The sequence below is a fragment of the Poecilia mexicana genome, unplaced genomic scaffold, assembly GCF_051168715.1.
Source record: "Poecilia mexicana isolate PSO_F unplaced genomic scaffold, ASM5116871v1 scaffold_3, whole genome shotgun sequence".
Lineage (NCBI taxonomy): Eukaryota > Metazoa > Chordata > Actinopteri > Cyprinodontiformes > Poeciliidae > Poecilia > Poecilia mexicana.
The window spans coordinates 10,375,180-10,391,519 of NW_028263372.1; the positions used below are offsets into that span (position 1 = coordinate 10,375,180).

Genomic DNA, 16,340 nt, shown 5'->3' on the forward strand with positions numbered 1-16,340 from the left:
AGCTCCAGTTTGGAGCCGCCAGAAAATACCTAGAAGCTAATTAATGAGAACAACTAAGCTAAATGTCAAATACGAAGATTTGTTGGTGAATAAAAGGTGCCTTTTGTGTGTGGACTGACTCACTAACTATCGTTTGTTTATTACCAGTGTCCCCTGAAGGCAACCTTCAAACACACACGCACACACACAAAAAAAATGTCTTCTGAGGAGCGTTTTCATTCATTTTAAAAGGTACTCTATGTTTACAATGACGCTCAGTACTGTCAGGTTGTTTACAGTGAAAATACCTCCAAACGAGAAGAGGCCCGTTAAAACATTATTAACCCACAAGCTAACGCCGTTGTCTGCAAAACAGCAGATAGAAATATGCACTTGTTTTACCTTTGTGTACAGCTCCGACGCTGCCATGACGCTCGCTGGTCGCTAAGTCCTTCCTCCAATCTGGAATGAATCTCCGGCGGCGGCTCTCCGCTCTGCACCGGGCTCAGCGTGTGTTTTCATGAAGCGGAGGCAGAAATCCTTGAGTTGCTGCCGGAGGTCTCGGGGCGAGGGGGAAGAAAAGATGTTATATCGCCATGATAAGCAGCGCGTCCTGAGGCTGGTCGTGTTTCGGCGTCTCACTGTGCATTCTGGGAATGATGATGATGGGTGAAGTGATTCAGCCAAACGGAGGCAACTGCTGACGAGTGGGAAAACAGCGCCTCCCCCTGGTCAAGATTTAGAAGTACACAAATAAAAAGGGTTAATTTTAGGATTGAGGTGCAAAAGTTTTAATTATGTTGAAGGGCAGGTTTCATGGTCGCATTCTGATTTTTTTTTTGTAAAGAAAGGTGGCTTTCCAAACCCAAAAGAAGTCGCAGAACTTAAAAAGTTCTGTTATTTTGATGCTCCACTTTTCTTAAAGCTGCGCTAATGAGCTAATATTGGAGTCAGTCTTTGTAGAAAACTGCAGAATTGGAGTTTGAGTCCGCTGCTCTAGGCTGTGATTTTTTTCTTTTTCTTTTTTTGTTCAAAATTGAAAAATTTCCTTCATACTGAAATGAAGTCCTTCTTAGCCCAATACTGTCAGTGGTCAAGGTGGATCTCTTGTACTAAATCTTCCTCCAGATGGGTTTGCAGTTGTTTAAGGCTGGGTTGTTTTGTCCCTGCACCTCTTCTATCTAAAGGGGCAGTATTATGAAAAATAAATATTTTTTTAGCTTTACATCATGTTATGTTATTCCCTCATCAAAAACATACCTGCAGTGTTTCATTGATTCTTTCATGCATGTTTGAGAAATCCTTTAATCTCCATGGCAACCAGGTGTTTTCAACAATCAGCTGTTGAAAACACCTGGTTGGCCCTGTGCCCACCTTCCAGACAAAGCTCCTCCTCCGAGCTGCAACTTCCAAGCTTTGGCATCACAGAATATCCCTCCCTCATGTCTCCCAGGAGTTATATCAGGAAGTAAAATGCATTTTCAATCAAGTATTTTGTACAGCACATTTCAGCAGCAAGGCAGTTCAAAGTGCTTTACATAATAAAAACACAAAAATACAAAGATATTTGTATTTTGCCAACAAATGAATAAACATTACATTTTGATGAGTGCCATCACAGAAATCATACATATCACATACGTCGGTCAGTGTTTTATCTTTTATGGTTCAACAGCAGCATGTGGGTCATCGGATAATATTGTTTAAAAAAAAGGCAAGAATTTTTGAGAGAAAATGAATAGTGGCTTATCATTCGTTTTAAGTAATTATAATTAAAAAATAAACAAATCTGAAATATATTGATAATTACTCAATACATTTCACTTTTTAAACAGCATTGCTGAAACATAACTTTTCTGTGACGCATCCCTAAACTCAAACTTGAAAAGTAAGAAAATTTCAAACTCTTTGCTTTACCTGCATTTTATAAGAAAAAAAAAAGTCAGTCGCATTTTTCACCCTTCAACTTATTCTATTCATCCCTTTGCAACTTTCTATTTTTTTTTGCAAGCAAAAGACAAAACGAAACAAAGAAACATTTGTGCAAAACTATTTTATTTACAAAAACAAAATGGCACATTGTGACAGCAGGGCAGCCATATTATACATGCAGAGCTCACACAGATGTCACGTTAGCATCCCTGATCAGTGATCACGCTTCAAAAAGCACAACATAGGGCTGAGAACATTTTGAAGATAAAACTGCAACCTATAATTACACTGGCTAACTTATTACATTATGTATTCCCAGTACACTTTTTTTATATATTATATATATATATGTCTATAGACAGAGTGGTTGCCTACATAGTTACAGGGTTTTATCTTTAATGTATCACACACCCATCCACCTCCCCTTCTTTAAGCACGATGATTCTTTCATGACAACCGTAGGAACACAGCTGCACCTGACAAATACGGGCCAAACCCCAACAAGTTCTTCCTCCAGTCTTGAAGTGAACACATCTCGTTGTATCATCCTGAACGAATCACCGAGCGCGTCTGTACACCGCATAGTCTGCCTCGACGCCTGCCCTTTCTTAGAATGAAACCAAGTGGGGAAAGCGGTGAAGTTTGCGTTAAGGGATCCCATGCATGCGCTTCCGTGTGACCTTCTCGTCCAAACACGTCCTCGAATAAGGAAGCAAAACATCTAAACAAAGATTTCCCTCCGGGTCGGAGGGTTTCGTCCCGCAAACGTACAGACAGAAAAATTTGCTGATCGGATGTAAAATGTTCTGAACGGGCCGATTTCGTCTCCTCTCCCTGTGCCAAATATGGACAAATATATACAGGCGTACAGCTACAGGCATAAATCATCTTCATCTGAGGAACCCTGAACTTTACGCTAAAGCATTCCAGATACGCGTGTTGCAGCTTCTGCGGCTCCCCTGTCCTAACCCAGTAGTCCTACCGTTCAAAGGGACGCCACAGACCATTCAACACGCTCTCTCTGTATCTTACATGAAGTAGACTGAAAATATAAGAAGGGGGGGAGAAAAAGGGGAAACTGAAGGGACTGGACCAGAAAAGGCTGAAATGAAAAACGATAAGAAGCAATCAGTCGGCCACTTCGCTGGCTGTTTGGTTCTGTTTGGGTTTGTCCAGGCTAGTGTGAAGTGGAAAGAGGGTCGGGGTGCATGAGTGGGTAATGTTACAGCTCTGAGGCTCGGGTGGAGCAGGGTTATGGAGGGTGAGGGAGGGGGGAGGGCGTAAGGATGCATGTGTATCAGCCGGCCAGCTTGCTGGCCACCAGAGAGGGTTTCCTTTGGGGCAGGTCCTGGGGGGTGGGGATGTGGTCCCCTGTGATCTCCGTCTTCTCCGGCGCAGCTGTTGGCAGCTGCTTGTTCTTGATCTTTGCTTTAGCCATGTTGTAATCGCCAGAGTCAAAGTATTTTTGCTGCAGAGAAAGAAAATTCAAGAGTGGATAATACTTCAAAGAAACAATGGCAAACATTTTCTAACTACAGGAACTATGGGAACAATAAATTAGAACATGCTTTCTGCTCATTGTAAGATTATATGTACCTTTGGAAATTTAAGCTTACTTTTCGATTAACTCACATTCCTGAATTATAATTTCCAAGGTATCCCCCAGAAAATTTGTAAAAGACTTAGAAAGAATTAAAAAATAAAAGATAAGCAATGCTTAGCCTGGTGGGGTCATAGGTAAAACCTGGTGGGGCGCCAGGCTGAGGGAAACCCTGATTTTTTTATATATTGGTCTGATGTAATATTTTAATTTTAAACATCATGTTTTCATTAACTGCAAGGGAAAAATTATCAAGATTAACAGAGATAAAGCATGGAAAACACCAGTCTGTGTGTAAGTAATTCATGTAATGTGTCTCACTTAGTGATAAAGTTCCTGGAATAAAACTTATATTTCAATAATGTTGTAATTTATTTAATGGCTCAATGTCTAACTGGAAATTTATGTGACAAACCAAAGCAGGAGAAGAAAAACAAATAATTGATATCATCTGTTTTTTTTTCTACAAATAATCTTAAAAGTTTGGTATGCATTTAATTTGACAACCCTAAATAAAACCCAGACCTATCTACTGCCTTACTAGTAAATGGAGTCCACGTGGGAGATATTATGAACTTTTCACCTCCATCCATAATGCATGTCCTCCATCATCATGCTGATGGGAAGCTTTTAATTTCATCTTTCCTAACAAGCATTCTACTCAGCAGCAACAAGGACTACAGTCAGATCCATAACTTTCAAATTCATTGTATATCTTTGGTCAAAGTTTTACAAAACCCTGAATTCAAGGACCAACCACATAATTATGATCTGATAATCTGAAATTTTAAAAAGTGAGAATTAAGAACCATCACCTAGTGAATCCTGGACGTTTCGCAGTAATATCAAAAAAAAAAAAAAAAAAAAAAAAAAATCTGACTCACCCCCTTCTGCAAGCGTTTGCGAAGCAAGTCAGAACCTCCGGGTTTATGCCCCAGGTTTGGGTACCTGGCCTTCAGCTTAGCTTCTTCTGCCTTCTCTGGACTGATCACCTTGTCTTGTGACTCCTGAAAACCAGCAGAAATACAAGGTCATATTTTAATGGTATTCAAGATGCTATAGCTCATCGATGCAGAGCTACGTCTTGTTTTTAATCTACTTTATGAAATAAAGAGCGTACCTAGGAAAGAGTGACAGAAGGTGGTCAAAGACAGGGACTCTTGTTTTTGTTTCCATAGTATTCAGTTCCTAATACATTAGTTACTTCCTGTTAGCAATATTTGGGGCCTAAGACAACTTTGGCTTAATTTATCTGAAGATGAATAGAATTTGTTTTTAAACGGCAAAACATAAGCTTATTAATATCGGTCCAGTTTTACTTATATCTGTATTTTTAACATACCAGTTAAAAATATCAAGCAACCATAGTAATAAGTTATTTTTATACATTTTAAATGTTTATTTCAGAATGTAATCGTTATGTGTGCCTTGGAAATGAATTCAAGCAGACTGTCAATTTAATGCCATAAAGTTTTCTATTTTTTATTTTAATATTATTGTGAGAGTGTATTATTTTCCACAGTAGCTAACATGACCTTTTGGCTGAAAGCAGCACTTCAAAAAGTCAATTAGTGACTTCTAAGTATCAACAATTAATTATTAGATAACAGTTGAAATAAATATTTCATGTCAATACCTAAAACAGCAGAAATTTAGCCAGTTTTCATTATGAATATACTGTTCAGATTTGTGTCACAACTTTCACATTTTACTTTAGACCCCCCAAAATTCACATTTTTAATGGCTGTAACTTCAATTTTTGATTGATTTTGATGTATTTTTGTAATTACAAATAAGAAAATATTTTCAAAAAGTTGTGCTCATTTCAACCATCCATTCTGTGAGTTCAACGACAAAGTATTAGGGCTTGTCTACAAGAATTTTGGTTAATTACAACAATATACTCATAACATTAGCAAAATGAAGAAAAATTTTATGAGAAGAATGTCTTAAGATTAAGAGAAAATGTTGTTTTAATGAGAAAAAAATTATCTTTTGTTAATTTTTGTGTTGGAGTTTTCATAAAATTACAACCTTATTTTGATAATATTATGACTTTATTTTCGTATAACAACAACTGCATTCTTGGAACATCATTACTTTATCTTCATTAAAAAAATAATAGCAATAATCTTAGTCTGATCCTAATATTTTGTTATGGATGTGACCTGAATTCAACATTAATAGAACCTGTAAAACAGGCTTGTCAAACAAGATGCTGGGCGTTGGGCGAGCTGACATTATTCTGAACTAAACCCAAGGAGTGTACAGGTGTGGGGCGTGGGGGGGGGGGATCCACATTTTCCAAAAATTCAATCTTCAAAAATCATAATTTCAGTTATTAAACTTCATACATGGTCCAACCCTATAAGTGTTGAAATAAACTTTCACTTTATTGTGATACCTTGAAGACCAAATCAATAAAAAAAAATGCAAAAATATAGGTGCACAAAAAACTCTGCTGTTGTACAAGGCAGTAACAAACTTGACATTTCGGCTGAATAACAATTAATATAAAGTCCAAAGTTTCTTGGCAATGTCTAAACTAAAATGTAAAAATTTAGTGAATAATGTTTTGCTTTTGGTGAACATTTCAAATGTTTTGGGGTAAAATTAGATATTTAAAATCAAAACAGAGTTCGGGATTTTGCAATGCTGACAACTTAGTTAATTTTCAAGCTACATACATTAGCTCTGTATCACTTGATCGATAGGTAATTTATGGCTTTTCGATCCTGTTCAAACAGTTTTGACAAGTCTTAACATTTTTACTGACATATAACTTAGTAACAACAAATTAATTTAAGCAGTGCATTCCTCTGCTAAAACAACGATTAATCCTGTGATCCTATTTGTTCAAAAACACGATGTAAACCGAATCAAATTAACCGAATTAACATCGATGTATCAGAAATTTCTAGCACTTTCCTCGTGACAAATAAACCACCCACTAAACTACTCGCGCGGACTGTAGAGACAGTTCTGGTCAAGGTTTTGTAGAACAGGTGTGTAACACCGGGACAGACAACTACGGTACGTTTCAGAAAACTGAACAGGAGAGAAATAGGTGCTAGGTTGGTTTTAAGCTAAGCTAACGTTAGCGGCTGGTTTGACTGTATGAGAATGTTCTGAGGGCTAGCAGCTAACGCTAGCTTACGCTCTGACATTCATGACAACCACACAGACGGGAACATTCATTTCCAGAGATGTGCTAAAGACGGAGCACTGTGCAGTAATAGTTGGAAGCGTGGTATTGTAAATAAATCCCTGGAGGGTTAGCTGTTAGCTTTGAAGGTAGTGTCAACTATGACAAGCGCGGGTAGAAAGCAGCTAAACGTCAGAAGGCAGCTTTGGCTGTAAAAAAGTCAACGGCTAAAGCTTTCTGCTAACACCGATCTATGCTTACCGTCTCCTCCACCGGTGTCTCCTCTGCGGTCTGGGTTTCGTCGTTGTCCTCCGACATGTTTAAATCAGCCTTCAGCTCGACCAAGGCACTGCCCACTAGGTTCACAAATAATCGTGAAATTAGCTGCACTGACTTTTTTTTTTTACCCCCTTCTCTCTCCAACGCCAACACAGGGCTGCTAAAAGGCTCGCTCCCGTACAAAATATTCTACGTCATATGCGGCGGAGACACCACGCGCGCTCCCGTTCCGCCTGGGTTGCTCGTATGACGCGCGCGCCTCTCTCTCTCAGCTCAAGATTGACATTGCGTAATGTGAACCCGATCAGCTGTTAGGACCATGTGCTGTCACTAAATCCCGCCGCTAATCCTCGGACACGGAGGATGCGGTACTGATTAACCAGTGCAGCTTGTTTTCTTCTCTTTTTTAAGGAATATTGTGCATGTACTCTGTGTGATGTAAATTCTATTTCCTTATGATCACCATGAGTCATCATCCCACGATTCAGTGTGTCATTACATTATTGTTTTCGCCCTCGGAAGGCTTTACCACTGCAAATCAACCGGACCTTAACTGCAGTGCACTCTCTGAACTCTAGCATACTTCGCTATACAAAATGAACATTAGCAAAATGTCCAGAACCTGTGGCTCAAATGATCATTTTTCCACCTCTGTAGTAAACACACTCACCACATAAGGCGTCTGTGCTACTACGTTGCACGTGGGTCTCTTCGATATGGAAATCCATAAGTGCCACAATTTAATAGAGGAATAAAGGATGAAATGGCTGCTGGAATGCAATTTAAAATAGAAACAATTCAATAGATATCACTATTACAAATATTTTGTTAAAATTATGTATTTTAGAGTTTAGCAGTTATTTAATAGTCATCTTAGAATTTGTATATATTTTTTTTCCTCATTAATCGACACAGCCAACATAAAATAAGCATCATAGATTTCGAAAGTGTTTGGCGAACCCAATTTTCTCCTGTACTAATCCTTTACTGGAAGTTTAAAATCTATTTTGTATCTTCTTTATGATTTATTTATATGATTTTAAAGTATAAAGTAAACATTTATAGAAGCTGTAATTGCCAATTACTGGAATAAATAGGGATAGGCCCTACAAGCATTTATAAAATGACTTAAAGAATCATCGTTAATTAACCTGTTTTTCATCAATTCTTTTCAGTACATGAAGGCAGTGTATTATGTGCTTATGTTCATAAATGTACTCAATTTTAAGACCTAACGAACACCTCTGTTCGTTAGGTCAAGACAGCTTTGTCTTGATATACAAAGCTGTAGAACAAAAAGAGGATTACAGATTTTACACGTACTTATTGTTTGAAAATCAATCCATTAGTGGTGGATGAAAAATGTAAGTACTTGTATTTAACTGACTGTTGGGTTGCGTTCAAAACAAATACCATCTGTTACAGGCAGAAAAAAAAGAGAAAAACCTCACCACACTCCCACACTCCTTTTTTTGCAACACGTTACCAAGAGAAATTTTGCTCATTAGCAACTTATTTGCTTATCTTAAGGAGTCCAACGCCCACTCTTACTGAACACCATCAGTCAGCTGGCTGAAAGTGCATTTTTCCTCACACAAAAAAATTTATGTTTAATGTGAAAGCAACCTAATGTTGATTTGTGTGTATTTTCACTGAAGGTGAAGTAAAAGCCCCCCGGAGTCTCATATTAGGCCATCCTGAAGTGCAGTTAAATGTGAAGAATCACTGTGAAAATTAAAAACAAGGAGACCACAGAATACCAAGATTGCTTTAGAAGATAGATATATTTTTTTTCAGATTTGAATAGTAATGTCAAAAATACACACTATGATATACAGTTTGCACTACATCATCTTAGCATGACAGACGTCACAAATAGTAACTGAAATATTAATTTAAATATTAAATAAACTGATAAGTAAATTGAAAAGTGAACGTGTAAACACTAAACTAATGTTACTCATTCTATTGCAACAGTTCCAATAAAGTGGTTTTTGTAACAGTACAAAAGTATTAGAATATGACTATTTTCTGTTCCGTTTCCAGTTATAACGAAGAACCAAAAGGGGAAAAAAATAAAATAAAATAATATCCACAGTGCACAGTTTGATGTTCTGCTGCGATGTTTTCAGGTACATTATCGTGATTGCATGTTCCTTGATGGTCCAAGATTTGTGTTGCACCACAGCCTGGTTCCGCCCGCTTCCTCCTAAACAGCTCAGGAATCAAAGGGTCACATTTTAGAGATCATGTTCTGTAGAGCCAATCGTATATGAAAAATAAGAAGAATCATAGCAATAATGGGCTTTGTGTTGAATTAGAAGGAAATTAGAGACAACATAAACAGAAATGGAACTTATTCTGAGAGGAAAAATAACATTTTGATTTGTGCTAGCAGAGAGAAAAAAAAAAAAAAGAGACCTGAACTTCTTTGATTAAATTAAAGCCAGATACTAGAGGGGATGCATTAAATTCCAGGAAAAGAAGAAACAATATGATTCTAATATGGCAAAAAACAAAAACAAAAACAGCACATTTTGAACAGTATCATGAACTCCTCCAATAGCTAACTTTCTGACTAAATCCCTCTGTTCCAAGGTTGTGCAATTCACAAAGAACAAGGTGTATCTATGACGAGTCTCTCAGGCTCCTTGTCGACCCCCTTTTCATTTTATTGGGCGATGAACAGGATGGAACTGAAGTCTTTGGATACAGGCCAACGGCGTCTGTTGACTTCTGTCCTCGGACCTCATCTCACAAAAAAAAGAAAAAAAAAAGTCACAACAGACTGATGGAGTGAGTTAGAGTCTAGTGCTGGCTTCGAGGTGTGGCTGAAGTAATGGACTGTCGGATGGAGGGGTGAAGCGTTGGGCTTCAGCAGCGAGGAGAAAATGGAGGATCTATGGGAGATTCTGTGAAGGACTGGAGCTCGTAGGCAGCACCGCTGTCCACCTCCATGGACTTCCTGGAGAACAGCAGACGGATGTCTCTATGAAGGTAGAGCTTTCCAGACTTTGAGCTCTGGAACCTGGTAGTGATGAGAAAGGAGAAGATGAGCATAGAAGGAAAAACAGGGTTTCACAAACTCAAAATTAAGACTTTTCAAGACCGTTATGAATTAATTTTAAGACCTGTATCATGACAGAAATGTACAAAAGAAACAGTCATAACCCTCATAGTGCCAAGCTTTTTGCACTGAATGAATGTAGCATCGTGTGGGTTAGCAACAGAAGTGATCCAATGGTGAAAAGTCATCCATCAAACTGGTGAAAAATTTGCACTTAAACTATGATACTTTTTTTGAGCTAGCCAGATTTTTCTTAGCTAGCTGGCTAGCTAGTTTATCTCCTCCCTCCGTTTTCACTGCAGGAACCAGAACCAATGCTATCTGCTAATAAAGCTTCAAATATACATTTGCTAGCTAGCAACCTTTGTTAGCTAGCTAGCAAGGGTATATTAGCAACTAGTCACAAGTAGGCTCAACCTCTGAGTCAGAGGTTGAAGTGACTCAAACATTTACTTGACAGAAAAGGCCCACAAGAAAAATATCCTATATAGAATACACAAGATTAAATAGTCCTGCCAGCACAAAATTTAAGACTCGTGATTCACATATTTAAGGCCTACCTACCTTTAATAATAATAATAATAATAATAATAATAATAATAATTTAAGACATTTTAAGGCCTTAATTAATACATGAGTTTAAGACTTTTCAAGGATGCTTGGACAGCCTGAAAAAAACAAAACAAGAAAGCTGATTAACCAGTCCCAGACAGAAGCAGCCATGTCACCTCAGATGGATGAGGTAGCGCAGCGTGCGGCCTTGGCCCAGAATGAGGGGCTTCCTGTTGGTCTGATTGTTGGCATCGCGGCGAACGGGAACAGAAAAGGTTCTCTGGCGCAGGAAGGTCTGGTGTCCAGCTGGCATGGCTCTTAGGTCGTACATCACAACAAACATCTTCACCACTGTCTTGTTAGGGTTGAATAAGGTCTGAGGGACGGAACCAGACAGAACAGCGCGGTTTAAACAGACCTTCCAGGTTTTCTCATGAAGATTAGATGCTAATGTAAACAATAGCAGGCGACACCAGAGAGATAGAAGAATAGACGCTGAATCCATATTGAACATCAAATGTTGTCGCCACATTCACTGACATTTTGTTGAGACATTTGCGAAAAAGCACAACAAAACGAGCTTTTGTTTAGGGTATTTGTTTAAGCCCTGTGATCAGGTACTGAGACTGAGAAGCTTAAAATTAAATACAAATATATTGTCCAAAAATAAGCAATTTATGTTTTTTTTTTAAATACAGCCTTGCATAATAATAAAAAACTAAATTATTCACCCTTTAATAATCTCTTGACAATGCAAAACAGTGGAAATTTTATATCACACACTAAATTAAAGTTCAGCATATTTTGAGTCAGTAGTAAATTAGGGTAAATTTATTTTGATTTGCAGATTTTGTTGATTTTCTCAGTGATGATTGTTTCTAATTCTGCAATAAACACTGCTGAATACAAAACGGTTTATTAAAATGAATGCTACAAACTTCCATATTTCTTTTATTTGAAATTTTAAGTTCAAAGCCATACTTCTGTTTTATAAAATTATTTTGCCACTTGCAATATGTTGGCTATATGTGCAGATGCATTGGATTTACTGAGCACTGAACCTAACCTGGTTTACACTTTTCTGTGTCAGTGGACGACGCAATGTGCTCATCTTTCTTCTGTAACTAGAGTGTACAGAAGATATTTTAAATATAGAAATCTAGGAGCCAAATGGGAATTAAAATCCAAGGCCTTTGCAGTGCTTTCGAACCAGGATCTCATAAGATGAAGTTTCCCATCTGGCCAGTAGGTGACTCCAATATCTGCTTAGTGGCTTGGCTTGATCTGCTCTTTGTTCATGCTGCAATGGAAATACTGCATTGACATAAATATTCTTGACATTTCTAAAACTGTGAAAAAGAAATTCCTAACCACTTGAATGGTTCCTGATGCAGGTACACGGTAGCCCCTTTTTCCCAGGGACTCCAGGTTAATCACACCCTGTGAGAGAACATAACGACAATCACGGTGTCACCAGCAGCCATCCCAAAGGAGCTCACACTCACACACACACAGGCGTACACACACACACACACAGGCGTACACACACACACACACTAAGGACAGTTTCATCTTCAGGCTCAGCCATGCAGGGTTTACTAAGAAAAAAAAAAATTAAAAAAGGAATTTGGTTCAGGAGGAAATCTAGCTCACCATGTATGGGGAGGGAGCGTTGTCATCGGAGACGCTGTAGAATGACACGTCTACTGGCAGGGTCAGGTGACTTGGGCAGAAAGAGCCGCTGGCTCCCACCTCTGCTGTGAAACCTTCTACTGTCCCTAAAGGCTCAAGTCGATAGTTCAACACACACTCCTAGAGAACAGTTAGATATCAAACAATAAAGATTATTAGACATTTTCCCCCAAAGGGGGAAAAAATAAATAAATCAACATTTGAGTCTAGAGTTTGTTCAGCATGGAAAATTTTTGGATTAGGGATGCAAACAATTAATCGACTTGCGATTAATTGTCGATTAATGGCTTATTCGATTAAAATTAGTTCTAATCAATTAACTATACGCAGCGACGTCTTAAACAAAATTACTGATTTGCTTTGAAGGCAAGAATGTACCACAGGATATTAGTGCTACTGTTCATAGAAAAAGAAAAAACAGGAGGAAATTTACACCAGAAAACAATAAAAAAAGGAAGATATTTCTGAGCTATGCTAGAAAAAGAAACTCAGAAATTGAGAATAATCTCAGAGATATTCTAGAAAAAACATGGACATTTCTGAGTTTCAAGTTCTGGTTCATGAGTTCTAAAAATGTTGGACTTTCCAAACTCTGAAATTTTCCAGAAGTGGAACATTTTTGACTTTTCAAACTTAAAAATTTTGAAAAATATTCTGTAGAAATTTTCTGAGATTAATATGAAAAAAATTATCAGTTTTTTTCTAGCAAACTTTTGACATTTCAAACTCTGAAATGCCCACCTTTTTTTCCTAGAAAGTTGGTGAGGTTTTTTTTTGGCAGAAATTCTCTTTTCCTTTTATTCTTTACATACATGGCCCTAACACACCATATAAATGTGATGATGACAGAAAATCAGAGGGCAAATTGTAACATGATACAAAAAGGCATGATGCCAATAAGTACTGTTGATTATGAGGGTTGTCTATATCTAATATTCAAGAAAACCACAATTTTCTGTTTATTCAGTCAGTATCTAACACAGAAGACACACACAAAAAAGTTCAAATATAATGTGCTTCTTTTTCAAAATTCACAATAAGAAAATAAAATGTATGTTTTGGAAAGACAAAACTCAGGTTTTCAAGAAAGTGGCCACTTAATTAATCATTAGCTGATTGAACAATCAATTTTAGTTCAACTCATTAATGAATAGCTTGCATCCCCATTTTTGACAGAAGACGACTGATGATGTGTTCTACCTCAAAGTTTCCCAGCAGGCTTAGACTGGCAGGAGGAGCGCTGGCGCTGAACAGCTGATGTGACTCATCAGTGTTCTCATCTCTCTTTGGACACACCCTAAAGGGTTAAAACCACACATGCTCGATCAACTTGTTCTTGAAGCGCTGATGTAACACAATGTCATTGTGCTCCAAGTGACAAGAGCCTCCTGGTATGTGTGTTAAACACCACCTGAGGCTCACCTATGTGTTTGCAAACAGCAGCGTTAGCCACCTGAACAACAAGGTCAACTTGTCCCACTCAGATCTTTAAATAGCGAAGAATTTCTAAGCAGGTCATCAGACGCAAGCATGATGGTTGGAGTGAACCTTCAGCCTGGATTTCTGAACTCCTCAAACATCTGCTTTCAAAAGAACAGCGCTGAGCTCCCACCCACAGCTTCTGTGTGGAGGCTGAGGCATGAATCCCTGTGTATATAAAGCCAACTTAGTTCTGACTGCCATTTACAGATGAATGCGTGCTATTGTAGCTTGAGCCACAGAGCAGCAAAGAAAAATTAGCTTTCCCTTCCATCCATAGACACAGAAAAACATCAAAACACAACAATGTCTGACCGATGAAAGCGTTGGCGCTTTGGCTGGTTACGGACAGATAAGATTCTAATTTCAAATATACACTGAAGTGGCAAGAATGAATTAATCTGGGACTTCAAACTCTTTTTGCTCTGGTGTGGCAGATGAATTTTTAAAAACAAGAATTGGGTGCACAGTTTGAATGATGTGTGGCCACACTCTAAATCTCCAAAGCATCATACAACCAAGCTCATATTTGCTTGACGTTTCCATATAAAGTTCCAGAGAAAACGCATGTGATATTTGCCAACTTTTTCCATCAGAAATAGCAGAACTGGTTTAACGAGGTTTCTAGCTCAGACCAAATCATTCAGGAGTTCGTCATCGGGTTTTATAGTTTCTAAAACCAGCTTGAATACCAGTTTGTTTGGGATCACTGTTGAAACACCAAGTTGTGTCCCAAGTTTCAATCACGTAAATTTAGCTGAGAAAGGACTCGGCGAAATGGTTGCAAAGCGTATCATGCTATAAGTGTTTCATATCAGTCATTATTGATAAAATATTGATTAGTTTTTTGCTTTAGATATCTAAAATGCTGCCACACTGGTGACCTCTTCTTCTATAGTTTCCTCTCGAGGTGTTGTACTCCTGTTCTCCTTTCACTCCAGGTTGTTTGTCATTTTTAAGCAGTTATGAGGAACGGTGGTGAAACCTGAAACTGCTGCTGCGCAAGTTACTCAGGTTGTTGCTAGGTATTCAAATAATGAGTGAGTTAGTTGATGCCACCCAACTTGCTTAACTGGCCGTGAGAGTTTAAGTGGTTAAGGCCTTTCTTCTGCCTGAATTCCCCATTATACTACGTAGTTCAACAAAATTATTGAACATTCTACCAAAAGTATTTTCTATTGATACTGATCACTTGTCAGTCGGCATTTATTGTCAAGCCCCAATTTGAGATGAAATTAAGAATTGGGTTGGAATTTGTACCAGAATAGAGCATCAGCATGATGCAGCCACCACCATGCTTTACAGTACAGTGTTCTCAGGCTTTGAACACCTGCTCCAAACATATTACTAGTCTAACTAAAACTATCCATAACACATTAAGCTTCTCCCTGAATGCCATGTCACATTTGAGATTGTATGTACAGTATAATTTCTGAAATTAAGATTAAATCCACAATAAACTCAAACTTGTGCATGTTTTTAAAGTTCACTTAATTTCTAAGTTGTACTAACAGGCCACAATGGACAAAAACAGTTGAAATGCATCAGAAAACCCCCTAAATAATGATATACTTCAAGCACTGTCCTTTAATAAATAAAAGGGAGAAATAAAGAGTAAGCCAGACTCCTTTTTTTCAAGTTCCAATATTTTCTACTCTGCATATCTACTGCATCTCTGGAGAAGATTGTAGTTATTAAAAGAGAACTGTTGGTTCAACTAAAATGCATAATTTAATAACAATAATAGAGTCAGTTTTCTTAATTAACACAATTCAGTTCTTCCACCCACTCTCCTTTAGATCTCCCAACACTGCCTGATAGATAGAAGATGTCACTATGTTGTTCCATTTGGCAGCAAATTTCACATCTAACGCCCAGCTCCGAGAGCAATTTTTTAAGCATAAACCAGGGGAAAAACCCCCATAAAACAGAGCTGTCGTTGGAAAAAAATCAAAATACAGTCGGTTTCAAATTCGACATGCAAAGAATAAGTAACTGTAGCCTGCAGGAAGCTGACAGACGAGGAGGATAGCAGCTGTTATTACACCCGCCCTGGATCAGTGACTTGAGCCTCATTCGACCTTGGCCTGGTGGACACACTGAGGTTTGCAACTACATTAAGAGAGATCCCAGGTGAGAAAATGCGTACCTTTTCCCAGAGGCCCAAGGCAAACCCTTACAGCCAGTCAGAGAGATGTCCAGGTCAAAGTAACCTGTTTGATTTTTCCTCTGAGGAACCTGCAGCAGACACACAGAACATGATTAAACCAGAGCCGCCCACGGTTCCTTCTTGATAGTTAAATATCACATTTTCATTACAAGAAGAAAGCAAATGTGATCTACAGTGGAGGTGTGTTGAAAACAAGCAGAAGCAATAGTTAAAATTAAACTACTTGAATAATATTAACACATGACTAAGTGTGAATTGGGATGTGTGAATGTGTGTCCGAGTTCACAGAAGTGTGACTGGATTGGAGAAAAACTAACTAAAAAAAACCAACTACAAAATAAAAAAAACAAAAGAAACGCAACGATAATTCCTATGACTGCTAAAACAATTACTAGTGAAGTTATAATAATGGTCTCCAGAACATTTATTTGTTCTTTTCTCATAC

At 38.0% G+C, this 16,340-nt stretch overlaps 3 protein-coding genes across 5 annotated transcripts in view; all 3 read right to left on the bottom strand.

Moving 5' to 3' along the window:
* Window positions 1–1,508, bottom strand: part of myo5aa (myosin VAa) — a 56,316-nt gene extending 54,808 nt beyond the window's left edge. Inside the window, exon 1 of one of the 2 annotated variants that reach the window (XM_088004145.1) lies at window positions 382–1,508. In XM_088004145.1, coding sequence (XP_087860271.1) covers window positions 382–408 — 27 coding nt within the window. In that variant the 5' untranslated portion in view covers window positions 409–1,508. The remainder of the gene's footprint in view (window positions 1–381) is intronic. The other variant, XM_088004146.1, reaches the window with a different exon arrangement.
* A 509-nt stretch (window positions 1,509–2,017) lies between these two features.
* On the bottom strand, window positions 2,018–7,146 carry arpp19a (cAMP regulated phosphoprotein 19a). The gene is made up of 3 exons (XM_014985122.2): window positions 6,918–7,146; window positions 4,396–4,518; window positions 2,018–3,379 (listed from the first exon to the last, which is right to left on the bottom strand). The coding sequence occupies exons 1-3, from the start codon at window positions 6,972–6,974 to the stop codon at window positions 3,209–3,211; spliced, it is 351 nt and encodes a 116-aa protein (XP_014840608.1). The 5' UTR covers window positions 6,975–7,146; the 3' UTR covers window positions 2,018–3,208.
* Window positions 7,147–8,700: 1,554 nt separating this feature from the next.
* The window catches only part of atosa (atos homolog A), a 40,514-nt gene continuing 32,874 nt past the window's right edge, over window positions 8,701–16,340 (bottom strand). Inside the window, exons 7-12 of one of the 2 annotated variants that reach the window (XM_014985119.2) lie at window positions 15,875–15,963; window positions 13,447–13,543; window positions 12,208–12,366; window positions 11,926–11,994; window positions 10,731–10,930; window positions 8,701–9,963 (exon numbers count right to left, since the gene is read on the bottom strand). In XM_014985119.2, the coding sequence (XP_014840605.2) occupies window positions 9,810–9,963; window positions 10,731–10,930; window positions 11,926–11,994; window positions 12,208–12,366; window positions 13,447–13,543; window positions 15,875–15,963 (768 nt within the window). In that variant the 3' untranslated portion in view covers window positions 8,701–9,809. The remainder of the gene's footprint in view (window positions 9,964–10,730; window positions 10,931–11,925; window positions 11,995–12,207; window positions 12,367–13,446; window positions 13,544–15,874; window positions 15,964–16,340) is intronic. The other variant, XM_014985120.2, reaches the window with a different exon arrangement.